The 22522-nt window shown below is 38.4% G+C and overlaps 1 protein-coding gene and 1 long non-coding RNA gene across 2 annotated transcripts in view; one reads left to right on the top strand and one right to left on the bottom strand.

Moving 5' to 3' along the window:
* LOC306858963 overlaps nt 1-22522 on the bottom strand; it is a 1377007-nt gene that overhangs the window by 326384 nt on the left and 1028101 nt on the right. The window lies entirely within an intron of this gene.
* Nucleotides 4231-22466, top strand: LOC306858481 (macrophage mannose receptor 1-like; the record flags this gene model as incomplete). The annotated part of the gene is made up of 5 exons (XM_079399048.1): nt 4231-4450; nt 4619-4942; nt 5705-6049; nt 8282-8602; nt 22399-22466. The coding sequence occupies 5 exons, from the start codon at nt 4231-4233 to the stop codon at nt 22464-22466; spliced, it is 1278 nt and encodes a 425-aa protein (XP_079255174.1).

Genomic DNA, 22522 nt, shown 5'->3' with positions numbered 1-22522 from the left:
AGTGTCCTTCAGAAATTATTCTAATATGCTGTTCAGTTATTATTCCTAATGTTTTCTATAGTGAATTAAACTGAAATAAGTGTGGTGGTGGTCATGGGGAGGTAAAATTGATTTCCAGAGAACATTCATGTTTTCTCGTCATTTGACACAAACTGCTACACAAACACTTCTACCCTAAACAACAATGTAAATAATAATCATAATGGCATGCTATTCAATTTGCAAAGGAATTTCCTGGCATGGAGAATTAAGTGATTATTCAAATTGTTATTTTGGATGTATTTTGTGTTATACTGTAGTCTCAAGATATCTTCAAGATAATCTTTTTTTGCCCAAGTTGTTTCGTCCAGATGAGACATGTAAATGAGCTATTTGAATATGAAAATTATTCACATCTTGTCATCACAAAAATCAGCATATATTTGTTTTGTGTGAGTGCGTGTGTGAACAACCTGCGTGAAGCCAAAATACATATTACGGTGCAATCCGAAACTCCCCTTCTCATTCTGATGTTCATTCTGAAATCTCTATGTTACTAAAAGTATAATTTTGGGCATTGAGGTGGGTCAAACTCTGATAAATATGGCTTCGATAGTGGTTCACTTTTAGTTCAAGGCTAACATGAAGGAATCTGCAAGGAACACAGTGTGTTAAGCATGAAATGTTGAAGTAGAAGGACTTCATTCTGTAGCTTAAATAATGTGTGTCACTTTGAATAAAAGTATCTGCCTTTGATCCTGTGTATTGCAGCAGATTAGATCTTACTAGACTGAGAAAGGACCAGTTCCATCAGCAGTTCAGTTAACAGACAGTGATGTCTGAGGATGTGTACAGTTCTGTAAAATGAAGGCTGTAGAGTTTTCAACTCAGAATTTGGTGCAGATTTAGTTGAAAGTGCAAGAATTTACAAACAAAAAAGGTAAGAAATTACAATTGGAATATTTAATGTTTTTGAAAGAAGTCCTTTATGCTTACCAATGCTGCAATTATTCAATAAATGATACAGTTATGAAATATTATTACACATTAAATAACTGTATTCTACAAACCCGATTCCAAAAAAGTTGGGACACTGTACAAATTGTGAATAAAAACAGAATGCAATGATGTGGAAGTTTCAAATTTCAATATTTTATTCAGAATACAACATAGATGACATATCAAATGTTTAAACTGAGAAAATGTATCATTTTAAGGGAAAAATACGTTTATTTTAAATTTCATGGCATCAACACATCTCAAAAAGTTGGGACAAGGCCATGTTTACCACTGTGTGGCATCCCCTCTTCTTTTTATAACCGTCTGCAAACGTCTGGGAACTGAGGAGACAAGTTGCTCAAGTTTAGGAATAGGAATGTTGTCCCATTCTTGTCTAATACAGGCTTCTAGTTGCTCAACTGTCTTAGGTCTTCTTTGTCGCATCTTCCTCTTTATGATGCGCCAAATGTTTTCTATGGGTGAAAGATCTGGACTGCAGGCTGGCCATTTCAGTACCCGGATCCTCCTTCTACATAGCCATGATGTTGTAATTGATGCAGTATGTGGTCTGGCATTGTCATGTTGGAAAATGCAAGGTCTTCCCTGAAAGAGACAATGTCTGGATGGGAGCATATGTTGTTCTAGAACTTGGATATACCTTTCAGCATTGATGATGCCTTTCCAGATGTGTAAGCTGCCCATGCCACACGCACTCATGCAACCCCATACCATCAGAGATGCAGGCTTCTGAACTGAACGCTGATAACAACTTGGGTTATCCTTGTCCTATTTAGTCCGGATGACATGGCGTCCCAATTTTCCAAAAAGAACTTCAAATTTTGATTTGTCTGACCACAGAACAGTTTTCCACTTTGCCACAGTCCATTTTAAATAAGCCTTGGTCCAGAGAAAACGCCTGCGCTTCTGGATCATGTTTAGATATGGCTTCTTTTTTGACCTATAGAGTTTTAGCCGGCAACGGCGAATGGCACGGTGGATTGTGTTCACCGACAATGTTTTCTGGAAGTATTCCTGAGCCCATGTTGTGATTTCCATTACAGTAGCATTCCTGTATGTGATGCAGTGCCGTCTAAGGGCCCGAAGATCACGGGCATCCAGTATGGTTTTCCGGCCTTGACCCTTACGCACAGAGATTGTTCCAGATTCTCTGAATCTTTGGATGATATTATGCACTGTAGATGATGATAACTTCAAACTCTTTGCAATTTTTCTCTGAGAAACTCCTTTCTGATATTGCTCCACTATTTTTCGCCGCAGCATTGGGGGAATTGGTGATCCTCTTGCCATCTTGACTTCTGAGAGACACTGCCACTCTGAGGGGCTCTTTTTATACCCAATCATGTTGCCAATTGACCTAATAAGTTGCAAATTGGTCCTCCAGCTGTTCCTTATATGTACATTTAACTTTTCCAGCCTCTTATTGCTACCTGTCCCAACCTTTTTGGAATGTGTAGCTCTCATGAAATCCAAAATGAGCCAATATTTGGCATGACATTTCAAAATGTCTCACTTGTCTCACAATCGGGTTTGCATTTGAATATGTTTTAAAATGTGTTTTATTCCTGTGATGCAAAGCTAAAGTCAGCCGTCATTACTGCAACCTTCAGTGTCCTTCAGAAATCATTCTAATATGCTGTTCAGTTATTATTCCTAATGTTTTCTATAGTGAATTAAACTGAAATAGGAGTGGTGGTGGTCATGGGGAGGTAAAATTGATTTCCAGAGAACATTCATGTTTTCTCGTCATTTGACACAAACACTTCTACCCTAAACAACAATGTAAATAATAATCATAATGGCATGCTATTCAATTTGCAAAGGAATTTCCTGGCATGGAGAATTAAGTGATTATTCAAATTGTTATTTTGGAAATGTATTTTGTGTTATACTGTAGTCTCAAGATATCTTCAAGATAATCTTTTTTGGCCCAAGTTGTTTCGTCCAGATGAGACATGTAAATGAGCTATTTGAATATGAAAATTATTCACATCTTGTCATCACAAAAATCAGCATTTATTTGTTTTGTGTGAGTGCATGTGTGAACAACCTGCGTGAAGCCAAAATACATATTACGGTGCAATCCGAAACTCCCCTTCTAATTCTGATGTTCATTCTGAAATCTCTATGTTAATAAAAGTATAATTTTGGGCATTGAGGTGGGTCAAACTCTGATAAATATGGCTTCGATAGTGGTTCACTTTTAGTTCAAGGCTAACATGAAGGAATCTGCAAGGAACACAGTGTGTTAAGCATGAAATGTTGAAGTAGAAGGACATTCTGTAGCTTAAATAATGTGTGTCACTTTGAATAAAAGTATCTGCCTTTGATCCTGTGTATTGTAGCAGATTAGATCTTACTAGACTGAGAAAGGACCAGTTCCATCAGCAGTTCAGTTAACAGACAGTGATGTCTGAGGATGTGTACAGTTCTGTAAAATGAAGGCTGTAGAGTTTTCAACTCCAAATTTGGTGCAGATTTAGTTACAGGTAGATTACTCACTGTATGAGCCAGATTTAGACTATGCAGATTCTTTTTAAATAATACCTTTACAAAGTAATAAATTGCTGAAAAGGAGGAGAAGTAATTAACACAAATTGAATGGTTTGGCACGTTTATCATATTTGGGGTGCATTTCTTTACATGAATTATGTGAAGTCACAATAAATTAGCTGTGTACTATGTGTAGTGTATTAATTGTGTATGTTTGATCATCCAACAGTGAGGATCTGTGTGAGCAGTCATGGACGGGAGTCTGTTTGTGCTGCTTCTGCTGTCAGGTTGGTGTGGTCATTTGTGATCCTGGAGCACAAAAGCAGTCATAAGTAGCACAGCTATATTTGTAGCAATAGCCAAAAACACATTGTATGGGTCAAAATTATAAATTTTTCTTTTATGCCAAAATCATTAGGATATTAAGTAAAGATCATGTTCCATCAAGATATTTTGTAAATTTCCTACTGTAAATATATAAAAACTTGTGTGTGTGTGTATATATATATATATAATATGCATTGCTAAGAACTTCATTTGGACAACTTTGACTCAGATGATGTATAAATCAAAATTTTGAAAAATTGACACGTATGACTGGTTTTGTGGTCCAGGGTCACATTTGTAATCTGGATTTATGATGATGTGTTCACATATAGATGGTTTAACATGTTGATTTTAACAGGGCTCTTATGGAGAAGCGCTGGTATTTATCGTCAGTACTACTATATAAATACAGCAATGTCGTGGCCAGAGGCTCAGAGTTACTGCAGAGAGAGATTCACTGATCTGGCTACTGTAGACAGCATGGATGATGTGAACAGGCTGGTAAATGTAGTGGATGCTGGATACAAAGGATCGGTTTGGATTGGATTGAAGAGGGGATCACAGACCCGCTGGGGTTGGTCTAATGGAGAAAACCAAGCTTACTTTAACTGGGCTTCAGGAAAGCCAAATAAGGGTGCATATTGTGTATTGACTTATCAAGGCTATTGGCATGATATGTCATGTAGCGGTTTACGGTATTTTGCATGCTACAAGGGTGAGTTCTTGTAAAATTATGAATGCACAGTTTAGCAATGAAAAAAGAGCTTCAAACTCAGATTGTTTTCTTCGACTGTCTCAATAGGAAATACTACATACATGATCCAGACTGCTAAAAACTGGAGTGATGCTCAGAGCCACTGCAGACAGCATTACACAGACCTGCCCACCATCCACAACTCGGTGGAAAATGACAAGATAACTAAGATTGCATCTGGACAGGTCCTCTGGATTGGTCTGTTTCTGGACTCTTGGGAATGGTCTGATAAATGGATCCTCTTTTTCAGACACTGGGCACCAGGTCAACCTTCCGGGATTTTTGGTGACTGTGTTGGCATGTCGAGAACCAACTCTGGCAGATGGGCTCAATACAGCTGTGATCTACAGAGTCCTTTTATCTGCCATGGAAGTGAGCATCTAACAAATTAGATCATGTTAGATGACTGTTATTTGTCCACGTTCTGTTCTGTCGTATTGTATTTAACAGTGATTACCAGCACAACAATATGCTTAAATTAAATAGCCTACATAAAGCAAGTAAAGAACGCTCCCTTTATAATCATTAAAGCTGTACTAACTAGCCTGATCTCATGAGAAACAAGTTAATTTCATATGAATTTGAATGTGAAGTATGAATACAGATTCAAGATTTTTATTCCTCACATACACAGTTATATAGAGCATATATAACCAGCAGTGAAATGTAAGTCAGGTCTGCTCCATGGACTGCAATTATTATAGAATACAAACACAAAAGAAAATATACATAAATATAGGTATGGAAAAAATGAAATAAGAAATAAAAAATAAAATGTGAAGGACAGTATACTGTAGACTTAATAAATATTAAGATAAGCAGGAATGTACAAGAGAAGAATGGGCAAACAGGTTATACAGGGCTGTTAAATAGCAGCAATAGAAACAAAAGAGAGAAGAAGAAAAAAAGTCGCCACCGCTTTTGCCAAATAGTGACATAGTTATGAATTATTAGGAGTGTGTGTTGGTTCTACTGTATACATATTTTCTTCTATGACTTCATTAGCTTTCAACTTATAAATTGCGCATAAACGTATAATGCAATTTGTTTTAGGGCAAACTGATTTTGTTTTTAATCTTTAATCATGATTATAGGATCTATGATCTCTACAATTCTGTCATTTCCCTCCTGAAGGGCCTGTAGTACCAGAGTACCAGTTTATGAATCAAAGCATGACATGGCTTGATGCTCAGAGTTACTGCAGAGCGAGATTCACTGATCTGGCCGCTGTTACCACTATGAATGACGTGAACAGACTGGTAAATACAGTGAATCCTGGACGCAGTGGTTCAGTATGGATAGGTCTCCATGCTATGGGAGTGAAACGCTGGGTCTGGTCTACGGGGGACATTTCAATCTCCCATGAAAGTATGTGGCATCCAGGAGAACCAAATGCTGATGGGGAGTGTGTGAGGAGTTTTAATGGAAGCTGGTATGATGAGAGCTGCAGCACCGTTCTCCCATTTGTGTGTTTTAATAGTGAGTCCTCTTACTTGGTTCATTTTTCCCCATTGTTCACCGACAGCCGATTAATGGCCGTTGCGATCAATTTTTTCCTCCGATTAAATTCTGGCAGTGTGAGAAGATTTCAGACACTTTCCTGCAGTGTGACATCTCCTACGACGACCGTCAAACCAAGAACCAATAGGAGCACTGAACCTGATGACGCAATTAGCGCGGCAACTTCAAACCATTCATTATTTGTAAAAACAATATATGTACAAAGTAAAGTTTACTTAAAGTTTATTTATTAAGGGGCAGGATGTTTAAACTCGAATAACAAAATTACCTCAAGTTCGCTCTGTAGAACTGGAAGTCCATAAAGTCCTCTTTTGCCCAGCCATGACTTGCTCCACACACGTCGTCTTTTTCGTTGTTTTTTTTAACATCAAGGCATGTAATTAATAAAACTAACGCTACACGTTGCTGTTGTTTGCTAGCTACCATTATAGCGAGAGAACGCGCGTCACGTATTGATGACGTAAAACAAGTCTTCTTGAGTACGTCCGTTTTTGTAAAAAAAAAAGTACGTCCGTTTTTGTCGCGTCTTGACTGTCGTACAGTCTGACATTAAGACAACTGAGCCCGGCTTTAGGCAGTAAGAACCTCGGCACTTTGATCTCCTAAGATTCGAAAAATAGGGATCCTGAAGTATTGATATTTCGAAAAGTATAAATACTCAAATAAAAAATATTGATACTAAGGCATTTTAATTTCCCAGTGGTTTTTATTAATTTAACAAAAAATAATGAGTACAATATGCATTAATATAGGATGAATAACCTATGTTAGAAACACGTAAATGTTGCATGATCAATCAATCACAGAGAGCGTTCCCTAACTTCTGACAGTGCATTCAAACAGGGCTGCGTTCACCAAAAGGATTATAAGAAAGCATTGATGTTTTTGGGAATGGCAGCCCAGAACAGTGCAGAAAAAACATATATGTTTGATTTATTTGCAATAAACAAATTTACATTGTAGCCTACATAGTTTGCGCAATAGGCCCACGTTTATTTAAATTGAACGTAAAGTTCACATCGATCAAGTTCTGTTCTGTAATGTTAATATAAATCATACACTGTCAGAATAAAAACGTTTTAGAATAAAATTGCATTTTATGCATGCAACAGAAAAGTGACCATAGTTTAACTATAGTATTTCCATGGTTACCACTACAGTAAACATATTGTAACCATGTGTAAACAAAACTATAACCTAAGAAGTTGCAATCAATGTTGAGGAAAGTTACTTTTAAAAGTAATGCATTACAATATTGCGTTACTCCTTTAAAAAATAACTAATTACGTTACTTAGTTACTTTTAATGGAAAGTAATGCGTTACGTTAGTTTTTAAATCTGGGCAGGGCTTGCTTGTTTGTTCTTAATATAAAAAAGTTCTATTTTTGGCAAATATAAAAGCCCTTTCACACCAGAAGTGAAATGAATAAACCTCAAACTGAAGGGAAAGTAAATTCACGATAAATAAAAAATGTTTATCTAGAGTAATTTTTGCCTATTAGTATGGTTGCAATGGATCATTGTAGGTCAGCAGCAAAGACATTGGTTAATAAAAATATTAATACATAAAGGATATTTGTGTTATTTAACATTTAATTATTGCAGGTTTGCATCACATTCCGTGTTTGTATTTCACTGTTTTTATTCATTTTGAGGAATACTGAATCAGCGTTTTGTTTTTTTTTTTTGTGAGTGATGAATTATTCTAGAACTACAGTAACATCTTACTGCCGATTTCTCTCAACATGGCAACACCAGAGCTGTCAATCAATAAATGTGAAAAAAACTGGTATTACTTATTTGAAGAAGTAACTCAGATATTTTCTTGTAAATTAAAAAGTATTGCGTTATTTTACTAGTTACTTGAAAAAAGTAATCGGATTACGTAACTCGCGTTACTTGTAATGCATTACCCCCAACACTGGTTGCAATTAAGGCGTAGTGAATGTTAAAATGTGTTTCAAATATAAAGCTATGTGGGTATTATTACCCATTTTACTCTTAGTAATTTAATACATTACATTTATTCAGTCGTATCGGTGTTAATATCGACAATACTGGCCATTAAAAATATCGGCATTGTATCAAAAACAAAATAAGTGGTATCGCCATCCCTTACGAAAAATACAAACACTGTATTAACAGCTGATTTTAACTGAAGGTTGGTCCTTATCTTCTGTTTCTGAACAGAAAGCACTGGTTTCATGATTACAAAGACTGCTATGACGTGGAGAGATGCTCAGAGTTACTGCAGACAACACTACACTGATTTGGCGAGTATCAACCCAGAGCAGCAGAATCTGATTCGTCATGAATCCTCGCTCTGGATCGGTCTGTTTCTGGACTCTTGGGATTGGTCTAATCAGTGGAGCCACTTCTTTAGACACTGGGCAGCAGATCAACCATCCCTGAGTTCAGGATCTAGTAACTGTGTTGGCATGTCAATAACCGATTCTGGGAAATGGGCTCAATACAGCTGTGATGTACAGCAGCCTTTTATCTGCTATGGAGGTGAGTTTCATTCAAACAAGTACGGTGGCCGAGAAGTGCAAAACAAATCACAATTCTGAAAACAAAATAATAAATTACAAACGCAAATCTAAAAAACTAAATAAAAATTCAGAAAACACAAAAACATTACAACAAGTCAGAAAACACGAAGACAAATTCGGAAACAAAATAATAATTGTTATAATGTTTTCAGAATTGTTGTTGTGTATTTTTAATTATTTTGTTTTCAGAATGGTGATTTGTTTTGCACTTCTCGGCCACCATAAACAAGAGAATTTTAGGACACTCTTGAAACAGACGTGATATGCTTTCATTTATGTATCTGTCTTCTGTGTTGAGGATGACATGAACTCTGTATTCCTCTAGATGACACGTTAATTAAAAACCAGATTGTCAGACTGAAGTTTTCCTGTACTGGACAATGCGCATTGACTGATCCTTCACTACAGACGGCCATTCTGAATGAGGTTTGCATCCACCTTAAACACGGCCCAATTCTGAATAATTAACTGCACTGGCAACTATCTACAACATCCTTTAGCTTTGTGTGTTTTCTCTTATTTCACATTGTTGCTGTTATTAGGTTTTATATTTGATTCTTTCTTGCTGGTCTTCCAGATAAGTAAAAAGCTGAAGAGCATGGGGCTAGAAAGTGACAGAAAAGTAAGCTGGAGAAAGGGGCAAGGTGGAGTGGTGTTTCATCAGGAGACAAAACCTCGAGCGACTTCAAATACTGCATGTAATAAGCAGTAAATTTATATTTACCTCTTTCAAGTAAACTTTAAAATAGATTCAAAGAATATAAAAGTAGTTTATTAGTAAAAGTAGATTTTTGTTTTAATGAGCTGTGAAGTAGTAATATTATCCATTATCATGAATGACGATAGTACATCATATATTTATTGGAAGTGACTGTTTAATTATTTTCCTTATGACTTTTCCTTTTCTATATTTGCGATTTAACATTACAATTTTGAAAGGAAATATTTTCAGTAAAACCATGATGACATCATTCTCATAATTAAGGAATTTGATTAGCAGAAATAATATGCATATTCCCATTTTCAGGTGATGCTTACATAAGTCCAGATTTGTGAAAATAGTTTTTGTGTGATGACTGATTTAATATAGAAACTTTAATCAACTGTATGTTAAAAAATAATTTGCTATGTAGAACTGAAATGTAGAAATTGAACTTTTATGCATTGGCGTAGCCTTTAAAAATAAGTTACTCTCTCAGGTGAATGACTGTGTGTATGGGGTGAGGGGGGGGGGGGCATTCTGAAATAATAATAAATAAAGTAGATAAAGATTTATGCATTTATCCTATTATTTATTTCTTTTGGTGCAAACTTGGATATTTGCCAGTATTCCTGAAATCTTTTTAGCGAGAGTGTGGCATTTTCCAAGGAATCTTCTTTCGCCTAAGAACCACATGACATGACTAACCTGGCACAGGCCCTTACTTTAATATTCTTTAATATTAGTGCCACAGCAGTTTCTTAGGTGCAAGTCATCATTTGACCACCAGATGACTACAAATTACAGTCTTTGGAAAAACGCTTGCTAATAAGCACGACCTGTGTTTTTGTTAATCAGATTCATTAGGAGACATCAAATAGTTTAGGTGCACGTTTTTGAGTTTCAGCCTTGAAGTCACGTCTCCAATCATTACGGTGAGTGTGTGTTTTTTTTTTTTTAGATTTTAGTTTCATGATGAATGAATTACTAACGGCAAAAAAAAAAGAATTGCTAACGCCAACAACTAAACTGATTGCATAAGATGCAAATTGTCCAAACCCCTTCCTGTCAGTGCTGGAGAGCGCCCGCGATTTTTTTGGCCGTCCGACCCAAGGATGAGTATAAACACTTGGGGGGGGGGGCAAGTGCAGTAATTAATTAGCATGGAATCATTTTTAGCTGTACAAAAGATCATTTGGTTAATATTTTACTACGCATATTTTATATATATTCAATAAAAAGGGAATATTAAATACAAATACAATTATATTATAGTAAACTTAAATATAAAATGCTAATATTTACTTTTTATTTTTTATATGAATTTATCATTTTCAAACTTAAAATCACTTTAAAAATAGTTCAGTGCAAAAGTATTGTTTAGTGTAAAACATGAAATAATACATAAAACAAAGTGTGATAATACTATTATATTTTAAAATAAAAAGGGAGTATTAAATACAAATACAAAATCAGCAAGCTTTTATTTTGGCGGGTTGCTGGCAAGTATATGCGCTTATGGGTTAGCGCTGCCGATTGAACAGCGTCAGTGATTGAAATGTCACAGTTTTGCATTGTGCTTTGAAAACGGCAGCGGGTAGCCTAGATGTATGCTTTCAGTTTGAATAGAAATCTTATACAGTACAGTTTGTCCATCTAAAATGGTAATTGTGCATTAACAGTTGTCAACCATGTTGAACTTATTTACACAGCGCATTTTTTATTTTGGTCGCAATACTGATAGCAGCACCATTGATCCTGTAACTTATATAAATGTTTTGGTCCTGAAAAATTGAGGAACCAAAACAGTACCAGTTCTTGAAACCCCTCTCTTGTAATCATTGTCCTATTGCTGCTGCCCAGACTGTCTCTCCACCTGCTTAAAAAAAAAAGAAGAAAGTTTTACAGCAATGAAACTACAAACATTTAAACTACTGGGTGGTAGCAGATGAGCATCTTTTCTTATAAGAAACTCAGTGAATCATTGACTCAATTGGTGGTAGCCAGGACCTAAAAAAAGAACAATTTATTAATTAAAGATTTGTTCAAACTAAAGTATCAGGTCTAGTTGTTAATGAAACGTCACTAGCATAAAAAACAGTCATGTAAAAAAAAATACAATTAACTCAATAACGAGCAGATGACACAATTTACAGGCCTGTCTCTTGAAGGAGAAAGGTGCAAATTATTAATCCCACATAAACTGAACGTAATTTCAGCAACCTCGGTCTAATTAAACAGTTGTACAGCGGTTTATTCAATGTTATGGCTAGTTAGCATGAGCTCCGTCAAGCGCAAGCGGACGGCAGTCAAACAAACTACGGTTGAAGTTTAAAGTGAATACTGTATATAGTTTGTGTTAAATTTCAAGTTCAAGTTACATGTGGGGACATACAGTGGAACGAAATGTCGTGTCTCGCAGGACCACGGTGCTACATAAATACAGTCATACAACAATGAAGTAAAAAACACTATAAACCTATACACTACTAACAGATGTAACTATAAGTATACTATATATAAGTATTTACCCTATACAAACTAAGAGAATAAAGGATAAAAAATACAACTATACGAATGCTTCACATAAATATTACCCTATACGAACTAAAAAATAGAAGATAAAAAATACAGACTATACGAATGCTTCACAAATACTGTACATGTGCAAAGAGAGACATTTGAGTCAGCAGCTGGTTGGGGAACAGTGCAGGATGATTTGTAGTGCATGAGCATGTAAACATACATATATTGCTGAGTCTTTTGTGAGATTGTGCACACGCAGCAGTGTGTGTAAGTGTCCATAGTGCACATAGTGTAAAGTGTAAGTGTCCATAGTGCACATAGTGTAAAGTGTAAGTGTCCATAGTGTAAAGTGTCCATAGTGCACATAGAGGAGAGTGTCCATAGTGTAAAGAAAAATAAGAATAAAATAAATAAAAAAATAATTAAAGTTCCATACAGATTTTCTTTGGTGTGTTAAGGTTTGGGGTGGGGGGTGGTCCATGTTCAGGAGGTAGGGGTTTGCATGGGGTTTCAGAGGGGGACGGGGTGGTTTGAGTTCAGGGCTCTCACAGCCTGGGGGAAAAAGCTGTTGAGCAGTCTGGCGGAGCGGGCTCTGATGCTCCGGTACCGTCTTCCTGATGGTAGGAGCTGGAAGAGACTGTGGGAGGGATGGGTGGAGTCCTTCACGATGCTGTTGGTTTTGCTGGTGCATCGTGTAAGGAAGATGTCCAGGATGGAGGGGAGAGGGGCACCGATGATCTTTGCAGCTGTGTTCACTGTACGCTGGAGGGTCTTGCGGTCAGCAGCACTGAAGTTCCCGTACCAGACAGTGATGCAGCTGGTCAGCGCACTCTCAATGGTGCCTCTGTAGAATGTGGTGAGGATGGGTGGAGGGAGACTTGCTCTTTTCAGCCGGCGGAGAAAGTGTAGGCGCTGTTGTGCCTTTTTGGAGAGTGACATGGTGTTGGTGGTCCAGGTGAGATCCTCTGTGATGTGCACCCCCAGGAATTTAGTGCTGCTGACTCTCTCCACAGTCGAGCTGTCGATGGTCAGTGGGGGGTGGTCAACGGAGTTTCTCCTGAAGTCCATCACAACCTCCTTTGTCTTCTCCACATTGAGGGACAGATTGTTTGTGCCACACCATTCAGCCAGCTGTGCCACTTCCTCTCTGTAGTGCGTTTCATCGTTGTTGCTGATGAGACCTACCACTGTTGTGTCATCAGCAAACTTGATGATGTGGTTGGAGCTGAACTTGGCAGTGCAGTCGTGGGTCAGCAGTGTGAAGAGCAGCGGGCTGAGCACACAGCCTTGTGGGGCACCTGTGCTCAGTGTGGTAGAGCTCGAGGTGTTGTTGCCGACACGGACTGACTGAGGTCTTCCAGTTAGAAAGTCCAGGATCCAGTTACAAAGGGAATTGTTTAGGCCCAGCAGGTTTAGCTTATTTATGAGCTGTTGTGGGATTATTGTGTTGAATGCCGAGCTGAAGTCAATGAACAGCATTCTAACATAGGAGTCTTTATTTTCTAGGTGGGTAAGAGCCAGGTGGAGGGTGGAGGAAATTGCATCGTCCGTAGAGCGGTTTGGACGGTATGCAAACTGGAGCGGGTCGAGTGTGTTGGGGAGGCTGGTTTTGATGTTATGCATGACTAGCCTCTCAAAGCACTTCATCATGATTGGAGTCAGTGCTATGGGACGGTAGTCATTGAGACAGGACACAGGTGATTTCTTTGGTACCGGTATGATTGTTGTGGATTTGAAACACGTGGGGACGACTGCCTGACTCAGCGAGGTGTTGAAGATATCTGTTAGGACATCTGTCAGCTGTGCAGCACAGTCTCTCAGAACACGGCCAGGTATGTTGTCAGGACCCGCAGCCTTGCGTGGGTTAATCCTAGATAGGGTCTTCCTTACGTCGGCTGGAGACAGACAGAGCGCCCGGTCGTTGGGAGGTGTGGGCAGTTTTTGTGCAGGTGTGTCATTCTGCATTTCAAACCGTGAATAAAAGTGGTTGAGTGCATCGGGAAGGGATGTGTCCTCATCACAGGCCTGTGGCGGGGGCTTGTAGTCAGTGATGGTCTGAATGGCTTGCCACAGGCTCCGTGTGTCTCTGCTGTCTGTGAAGTGGTTGTTGATTTTTTGGGCATATGACCGTTTTGCTTTTTTGATGCCACAGGACAGATTGGCTCTTGATGTTTTGAGGGCTGCTTTATCTCCTGATCTGAATGCTTCATCTCTGGTCTTTAGCAGCCCACGAACCTCTGCTGTCATCCATGGCTTCTGGTTTGCACGTGTGGCGATGGTCTTGGTGACTGTCACATCATCAGTGCACTTTTTGATGTAAGCAGTCACAGTTTCAGTGTACTCATTCAGGTCTGTGTGGTTGTTGTAGGTGGCTGCCTCTTTAAACATGTTCCAGTCTGTGTCCTGGAAGCAGTGCTGCAGTGCTGAGGTGGCATTGTCTGGCCATACTGTGATCTGCTTTTCAACCGGTTTGGTGAGTTTGAGAAGTGGTCTATATGCTGGGATTAGCATAACAGTGATGTGGTCGGAGTACCCGAGGTGGGGGCGGGGTTCAGCCTTGTAAGAGTTCTTTACTGTTGTGTAAACAAAATCCAGTGTGTTGTTTCCCCTTGTTGCAAAGTTCACATGTTGGTAGAACTTTGGCAAAACTGTCTTTAAGTTTGCGTGGTTGAAGTCACCGGCTATGATGAAAAAGCCATCTGGGTTTTTTGTTTGTTGTTCACTGATGGCGCTATACAGTTCACGAAGCGCGTCCTTAGCGTTTGCACACGGGGGGATGTAAACCGCAACGATAACAATGGCCGTGAACTCCCGCGGCAGATAGAACGGTCGACACTTCACAACCATAAACTCCACCAGCGATGAAAAGTGTTTTGATAATACCGCAGCATTGTTACACCAGTCTTTGTTGATATACACACACAAGCCACCTCCGCGTGTCTTACCAGATAGTGATGAATCTCTATCCGCTCGGCAGCTGGTTAGCCCGTGCAGTTGAATGGCGGAGGCCGGGATGTTGTCATTTAGCCATGTTTCGGTGAAAACAAACACGCAACAGTCCCTTGCCTCATGCTGCGTAGATCGACTGAGTTGAATTAAGTCCAGTTTGTTTTCCAGAGAGCGGACATTTGAGAGCATGAGTGTTGGAAGAGCCGGTCTTGAGGGGTTAGCTCTTAGTCTAGCTCGTATACCTCCGCGCTTACGTCCTCTCTCACACCGCTTGCGACGCTGCCTTGTGCGGGTAGCGTCAGTAGGCGAGGCCGCGGTCTCGAGGTCCGGCTCCAGCAGTAAACAAAGGCCTCGTAGCTTCTCAGTAGCCGCCGGCGAGAGTTGGTGTACGTAAGCGTTGCTGATATCCAAAAGACTTTGGCGATCATAGATGAATTCTGGGGTGATTTCTTTAAGAGTTAGCGGTAAACTGACATTATTTGGAGACGAACAGATGACATTAAACGACATAAAAGCACCGTCTTTGGGACCCGGAGCAGCCGCAGCGATCGATCGCGCCGCCATCTTCCTTCCTTCCTTCCTCCTTCAAATAACTACATCTATGATCTTCTAGAAGTCATATTTGACGATTCCACCTTTGAAATGAGAGGTTATTCTGACGGCCGACGCAATATAGGCATGATATGCGCGTCGGTAGTATTTAAAAAAACTAATTTTTTTACCTCAACCAAAACTTACCAGTCAACCAAAGATGTCGCCGGGTTTCTCTCTGGGCACGAGTAAAGAGATGAACACTTCATCGGCCTGCGGTCGTCAGCCGACTCAGGGCCGACGTTTGATGAGCTGGAAAACAGAGCACTGACCGAATTATACCAGCCTACGCTTGTCCGATGTTTTTTAGATGTTTCAGGTAGTGAGGCCGACGTTTCCATATATTGGGCCGACGTCAGCCAGACATACGTGTGCTGTCTGGGTTGTTTGATAAGTGAGATATCTGATTTTAGCCCTTGAAAACCAAAAAGTAGTGTTTGAAAAGTCCTTGAAAGTCCTGGAATTTCATTTTGCAGTATCTGTACGAACCCTGTTTAAGTTTCCAGTTCTTGGAGCATTTTATTGTTTTTGTTGTTGTTAATTGAACTGAACTGTAGTTTTCTGTAGTAAATTGTTATTATTTATTTTGAACAAAACCATTTCAGTAGTCTAAACCTAGTTACTAGTTAGTTTCAAGGAAAATCATTCAAATAAATTTCCTGCATGTGTGTCCACCCCCACAACCAAACCCCCACACGGGAAAAAAGTTCAGGCTCAGGATTTTTTTGCTTTCATCCCTGCAAACGTGTCCTTGCTGTTGATATACAATCACTGATGAACACTGCTTTGGTTTTAATGAGAAAAAAAAACTATACGAGGGTGGATTAGAACCTGAAACCTCAGAAATGCGTGACAAATGTTCAGCTGCGAGCCATTGAGAGGGCAGCGTATTTTTGTTTTTTTTCAGTTGAGACGCTGTGGCTGTGGCTGGTACTCCGGCAATTCCATCTGGTAAAGACATAAATACTCGGAGACAAGCAATATTAACTTCTCCATTGTTGTTCAGTCGTAGTACAAGCAGTGTTGCCAGATTGGATGTACGATTTCCAGCCCAAAACCTCACAAAAACCCACCCAAAACTGTCCAAATAATGTGATAGAATGTCAATCAAGGTTGATAAGAGCCATTTTTAACTCCTTAAAACAAAATAATATAAATATAACACTAGATAAATCTCCTATGGATCAAATCGGGGCAAATACATTAAAGAGAATTAGCAAATATAATTAAGTTTCCCAGGTTTTTTCTTTTCAGGTCTGCCCAAACGTGAAAATGGCTTTCAAAGTCTTAAGGATGCAAGAGGACAACTCATCGAGCTTTACTGTTTTTTAATTTGACTTCTGTTTGCAGAGGTATTTTCAGAAGTAATAGCAGAAACAGCAGTACAGTAGCTGTGGTAGGTTGATCATCTTTAAAAGGTAGATACTAAAAAATACATGAATATAAGTAAGGGTATTATTTAAACTAACATTTCATAACTGAAGATGAACGAAGGCAATGACAACTTTTACTAACCACCTGCAAATTAATATGTATAAAAGTTATGCTAGTTTTGAGTGTGTTTGGCTAATCAGGCCATTTAAAGCAATTAACTGAACTGTGCTTACTGTTGAACTAGGGATGCACCCAGATTTAGTTTACATTTACTTACTGTTAATTATTCTGATCTTAAACAGGACAAAGTGTCCAAAAACAGAAAAACTGGTGAAGCAACTGAGATCTCACTATTATAAAGATCACGTTTATTAAAGAGGAGAGTGAAGATATGAAGAAACATTCAGAGTCAAACATGAAAATACTGAGGAACAAACAGCTTGGTTTTCATTCTCAAAGCTGAACTCACTCATTTGAAAGGGGATTTATTTGACATGGAGCAGGTCCCTCATGTGGACAGACATGTTGAAATCACATTACCAGACAAATACTAATGCTGCCATCTAGTGAACCTGAAAATATCCTTTTATTACAACATGAATCACATTAAATTAGGAAAAATAATACAGTAGTAGTCTAAAACAATTATTTTGTGTAACAAACTCAATAAAACCATAAAAACATTCATTTATATCACTGAATTATGCAACAGTAACGAAAACAATTTATTTCACATGAAAATGAGGAAATGAGAGTGATCGTCTTTCATCGTGATTTTTTTCTTTTAATCTTTAAAAGCTCTAACTGTACTGGTGTCTTTTTTTTAGGTATATGGGAAAACTACAATACTGGATTTAAGAAATACAATATAACAATATTTGTTATCTATAATAATAATATATAATGAAATTCAGAGGGTCAGAAACTCTCATACTAACATAAACACACCTGAACCTAAAACTTTTAACAGTATATTAGGGGTGTAAAAGTACATGTATTCATCTCAAACTGTCACAGTATGTATGTTATGATTCGGTTCATGCCGTCAGACCACAAATACAGTCAGTCACAGGTGATCAAACCAGAAGGGGTTGTGCTGTAATGCACTGCTAACCGTCGCAACAAAAAGAGCAGAAGAAGAAACCAATTTAAAACAAGAAAGGCAATAATCCACAGGAGCAAAAAACAGGAACAGAATCTAATACTGACACAACTAAAGACAAAATGTACAAGGTATATATAGGGTGAGGTTAATGAGTCAATGATAAACAGCTGGCAGTAATGAACCAATAATGAGTGCAAAGGGTGATGGGAAATGCAGTCCAGAACACAAACAATGGCTCAAAGAGAGAGCCCTCTGGTGGCTAAGCTGGGCACTCCAACAACTGACTGTGACATAACCCTCCCTCTAAAGAGCGGCTTCAAGATGTCCACAAAGTTCAGGAGGGAAGTAGATCAGAGGGAGGGATGGCGGGCCAGGTCCATGTAATAGAAGACTCTTTTAGCGCTCGTTAAACTTTCAAAGAATTTTAATCCTAAACTTCATTACGTCAGAACGAGACAACCAACCACTGAAGAGTGCGCTAGTCACACGACCGACCGAACAGCCAATCCGAACACGGCCCGCAAAGAACTGAATTCACCTGAGGAAAAGAGTCTCTTTGAACCAAAGGAAAGACTGAGTTCGATCAAAACAACTGAAAGACCAAGTAAGGCAAATCTCTTTATTGACTGAAACCGGGATATCTCTCCGCTGAGGGTAAAGATAAAATACTTCTTTGTCTATGAGTTTCCTCAGGTCGAAAAGCTAGCATTCAAACCTAAGTCTCTCTCTCTCTTCAGATATAAACAACTCGCTCCCATTTGTGTGTATGTTAAATTGTCTGTTAATGTTGTGTTAGAATAGTGAATAAAACCTTGACTTTATTAAGAAATCTTTTGTCTGTGTTATGTGATTTAACATGTCGTAGCTATTTGCCAAAAAGGTCGCGTTTTACCTATACGCTCAGGAGCTAACTAACTCAATTTAACTATTTGATTTATTTTAATCGTTGGCCACGAATTAAATAAACAAAGCGTTAAGAAATAACTTGCTGTTATTAATGCTTGCTGGACAAGTCGTTAACAAGGCATAAGTTGTACATTATGATTGATAACAATTAATCATATGAAGATCAACTCTTAAGAGTGATTCCCTAAAATCTAAATAATAATAATAAATATATGTAGGATTCATTCCCTACAATTTCTATAACAAGACTATGATACATTTGACAAAGAATTGAATGGAAGAAACATTTCAAGCAAGAATTTGCGCGCTCATACATACCAAACATGAATATAAACCCCATACAATAGTTATTAAAAATACATACAAAATGAGTGATTAGGACACGATAGTCAAAAGTGTGGTTGACATACATAATATGGAGTTATGCATAGAAATGATTAGTTACTCCTTTTAAGATGATTTTAGGTGCTTCTACATAGTTTCTATGCCATTCTGTGGACGTGAGAATGTGTTCAGTGAACAAAGGTCAAAAATGGTTTTGAAGGAATTTCAGTGGTTGGGGGAAGTCAATCTGAGGAAGCTCATGATTTCTATCATGGATTTACATGTGATGGCCATGCTGTGCATCTCTATGATCATCAGTCTTGGTTACTTGCTCCAAATTTAACAATCTCCTTCCTGAGTTGGAATTATCAATGTGTTCATGTTGTAAGTTGTTCTGTGAAAGAGGCTTGTTGGTTAGGCTTGCTTCAAACAGGCTAGCGCTTGGGTATCGTGGACAGATTTATGCCGAACATCCTGTTGTCTCGAGCCTCTTTGTGGAATTCCGGCTCGTCATGTTTCGATGTTCTGATCGAATCTTAAATTGTCTGATTCGCTCTGATATCCTACAAAGTACACTGCAAAAAATGCTTTTCTTACTTACTAAAATATCTAAAAATTCTTAAATCAAGAAGAATTTTCTAGACAAATTTCTTGTTTCAGCAAAAACAAATCAAAATTAAGTGAGTTTTTGCTCGAAACAAGCAAAATAATCTGCCTATGGGGTAAGCAAAATAGTCTTATTTTATGTTTGAAATAAGATTATTTTATTCATCATAAGCGATGTTTGTGTCTTCTTTTCTTGAACTACATCCGGGAGATCTGAATTAGTCTTGCGCTACAGCGCCACACTGGTCAAACCGCGTTATTGCAGGCCGTTACATTCGGTCAAATGAGATCAAACGACCAAGTTAATATTTGTCGACAATTTTTTTATTGTCGACATCGTCGATGTAAAATAATTGTTATAGTCCTATCGCTTACTTTACTTTTTCAAAGAAAAGAAATTAAATTACAGTAATTAATTACACCTAACACTGCCCCTGTTATGGGTTAAATTTTCTCTTTAAAAGCAAACAGAAACAGCAGCAAGTAGTGGTTTGGGTGAGAAAATTGCACTCTTCAGTCTCTAAGGGAGCGAGGGACAACACCACCGTGTAGAGTGCACATCAGCCGGCTAAACTTGCCAGCTCTCCCACTTAGAGCACATGAACTCCTGCGACCGCACAGACAGCAACATCAGAGGAGATTGTGCTTTTTCAGATGTCAATCTACTGTATTATTTGAACTTTCATAAATGATCAAATGAAAAAATATAAATTGCAGAAGTGTTTTCTTTTTAGACGCAATGACCTATTAGCAGTGTGCTCTGCCCAAGGCCACTTTATTTCACAACTATATATTTAATTTAAATTGTATTTCTTAATGATTACCACATTTGTTGCGATGTACATCATCTTTGCGTCTCAGAGCTGATTATACAAGCAGCGCCATTACTACAGATTTAAGTGATTAAATGACATCAAATTAATATTTGACAACTGAAATTAACGTTGAGGAATTCCGGATTTCCGACGCAGATTTCATCTATATGTAAAAAATAGAAGATATTAAGTACTTCCTTTTTTCACCATAGATCCAGCTAATGCATTGTTCACTGAAGCACTGCAAATCTTCTTGACGTACACTGCGTGTCTGGTATTTTCCGCAACCGCATATGGCGGGAATATGTATTTAATTTGGCGCCAATGTGTATAGATGCAATACCAATTCCCACCTACAGGGGCACTGTTCTAAGTTCACACATACACATCATGGTTTAAGAGAACCATATTTGTAAAGGTTATAAAAAAGGTAGGGAGTGTCATAACAGTAAAATAGCATCTAATTAGAAATTAAATAGCAATTAATTAATAAAAGCAGTAATGTGTTAGTGTGGCAACGGATGGCGCGCCATCCATGGCCAGGAAAAAGGCAGGCGTTGTGACAAAATTCAAAGAGAAAATTCAAAAAGAGAACCCATCCCAAAAATTCTGGATTTTTCATTATATCTTATATCTGGAAGCGTTGTGTAGCTAAACCCTAAAGATCGACAATATTATGAAAGTGGTAATAAAAACAGAGCATTTCATCAGAGCAAAGGGGCTCAACCATCGGCAATTTTTTTATCTGAATTATCTGACGCCAATTTTCATCTGAAAAAAATATTTCTCACAGTCTACCCTACCATACCGAAGTTTGCTGGTTGAGCAAGGGAGCTGTGCTCAAACGTTTCTTTGAACTGTGCTCAGAGATCAGACAGTTCATGAAAGACAAGGGATAACCGGTAACTGAGCGAGATGACCCCAAGTGGGTTCGTGATCTTGCTTTTATGGTGGACGTAAACAAGCACTTAAATATGCTCCATACTAAGATGTAAGGCCACAACAAAGTTGTAACTGAATATTACGATTGCATTTGCGCATTTGAGATGAAACTAGAACTGTGGGCTACACAGCTTTCCCAAGGTGTGCACACCGCTCACAACAATGTGAACTAATACAAAGAAAAAATTGTTGGTCTGTAGAATGAGTTTCAGAATCGCTTTCAGGTCTTCAATGAACTTGAGAAGGAATTCTCTCTCTTTTCACAACAGATGTACCGGAGGGACGCCAAATGGAACTAATCAAACTGCAGTGCAACACACCAATGAAAGACAAATGTGCAACAGTCACTGTGGATTTATTTTACCAAAACCGCAGACCAACATTCCCCAAAATGAAAGGTTTTGCGTCCAAAATCCTCAGCATGTTCGAGACTACATATCTCTGTGAGCAGGCATTTTCTGTAATGAACGTTAACAAGTCCAACCTGCACTCTCGACTCACACACAGACATCTAAATAACATTATGGGAGTGGCAACGGCTCAAAAACTGGTTGAATATACAGTGCAGTCAAACAATTAATTGCGATTAATTGCATCCAAAATAAAAGTTTTCGTTTACATAGTATATGTGTACTGTTTATATTTATGATGTATATATAAATACACACATACAGTATATAACGTACACTAACCATGTTCCGTACACTTTTCGCCCCTCACCGCACGCCAACGACCACTCCTCCGTTGTTGAAAGCCAGACAAGCATGTTTGTATGATCATTCTCTGGGGGAATACCCATTGGACAGTCCACACTTTGATTGATGTCTTTTGGACCAATAGTTTTTGAGAAAAGTGGGGAAAAGTACCTCCCCCGCCCGTGTACGGAAGATGATAAGCGTTAACCGTGTTCCGTACAGGCAACAATGATGTTCCGTACATAGCACATTTCAACGACGAAAATGGACATTTAACGGATCAACTATGAGGTATTTAGTTATTTTAACTGAATAAAACAACATTTCAATGAATAAGAAAGGTGAA

Source organism: Barbus barbus, assembly GCF_936440315.1.
Source record: "Barbus barbus genome assembly, chromosome: 39".
Taxonomy (NCBI): domain Eukaryota; kingdom Metazoa; phylum Chordata; class Actinopteri; order Cypriniformes; family Cyprinidae; genus Barbus; species Barbus barbus.
This window is presented reverse-complemented; position numbering and strand designations above follow the sequence as displayed.